Source organism: Morone saxatilis, unplaced genomic scaffold (genome assembly GCF_004916995.1).
Source record: "Morone saxatilis isolate NCDOM2014 unplaced genomic scaffold, NCSU_SB_2.0 Contig1, whole genome shotgun sequence".
NCBI lineage: Eukaryota > Metazoa > Chordata > Actinopteri > Moronidae > Morone > Morone saxatilis.
Genome location: NW_023339651.1, coordinates 3,040,494 through 3,041,575, shown reverse-complemented (window position 1 = coordinate 3,041,575; position 1,082 = coordinate 3,040,494). Strand labels below are relative to the sequence as shown.

Here is a 1,082-nt window from a genome sequence, read left to right as displayed (position 1 = left end):
TTGAAACATTTATTAAAAACAAATTTGCATTAAGACTTTTCAGAAAAGATTAATACATATCTGTGTATCCATAACTCATCAAAATCACGTCTTTATTTGCTTTGGTCATAAAAATGTAATAAAAATTTGCTTTACAGACACATTTCTTCACTCCTGTATTGATTGAGTAAGACATAAAAAAAAAAAACAGGAAGTTTAATTCCAAAACGTCACATCCATAATAATAAAATAAAAAGTTACTGTTCATTCAGAAGGATGTTTGCATGAGGTTAGGCAGAGTTTTCACGTCACAGATCATTTCTGAAGATAAATAACAACAGTGTGAGCGAGACAGAAGAAAAAATGTCTCCAGTACTTTGTTTAGTGGTGATTGTCCGCTGATACCAGTTGTTTGAATGGGTGTGAGTCCATTGGTTACAGTATCTACGTGGGTGTGGTGCCTGGTCACAAGTGTTTATCCACCTTACACGTGTGGTGCCACATGGTTGTGCTTGTGTTTGTGTGTGTATTTCAGCCTTCCTCTAAGCTTTTATAGGTGTGACACTGATATATGACACATTTGTGATCAAGTATGTGCTTTTTGTGGAAGCTTGTGCTGCTATTTGTCAGTCTTCTTTTTATGGTTCTTGTCACTGAGGTTGTGCTCTGCGAACAGATCCGGGTTCTCGGCTAGCGTGGCTCGGACCTTCTTCTTCTCCTTGAAGCGTCCGGAGTGGGAGACCTTGACTTGGCGGCCCTTAGTGGCAGACTTATCTACAATCTTCTCCAGTCTGGCATTGAACTGACTGTCCGTGTGGTCTGGAGGGGGATTATTGGTCGAGTGCTCTTTGTTTCCGGTGTTGCTGCCGTACTCAGCTGGGATCTCGTACAGAACTTTAGATTCAGATTTCTTCTTGCGTGAGAAGGTCAGCTTCCACCAGCTTGGATCAGCCATGGCACCAACGGAGACTGGAGGACTGACCTAGAGGGGCACAGAGCACATACAGGTGCATCTCAATAAATTAGAATATCATGACAAAGTTCATTTATTTCAGTAATTCAATTCAAAAAGTGAAACTCATATATCATATAGATTCATAACA

General features: G+C 40.3%; 1 protein-coding gene across 1 annotated transcript in view; it reads right to left on the bottom strand.

Moving 5' to 3' along the window:
• prr15lb (proline rich 15 like b) overlaps positions 1–1,082 on the bottom strand; it is a 5,508-nt gene continuing 4,426 nt past the window's right edge. Inside the window, exon 2 of the mRNA XM_035660616.1 lies at positions 1–961. Within this exon, the coding sequence (XP_035516509.1) occupies positions 599–934 (336 nt within the window). The 5' untranslated portion in view covers positions 935–961 and the 3' untranslated portion in view covers positions 1–598. The remainder of the gene's footprint in view (positions 962–1,082) is intronic.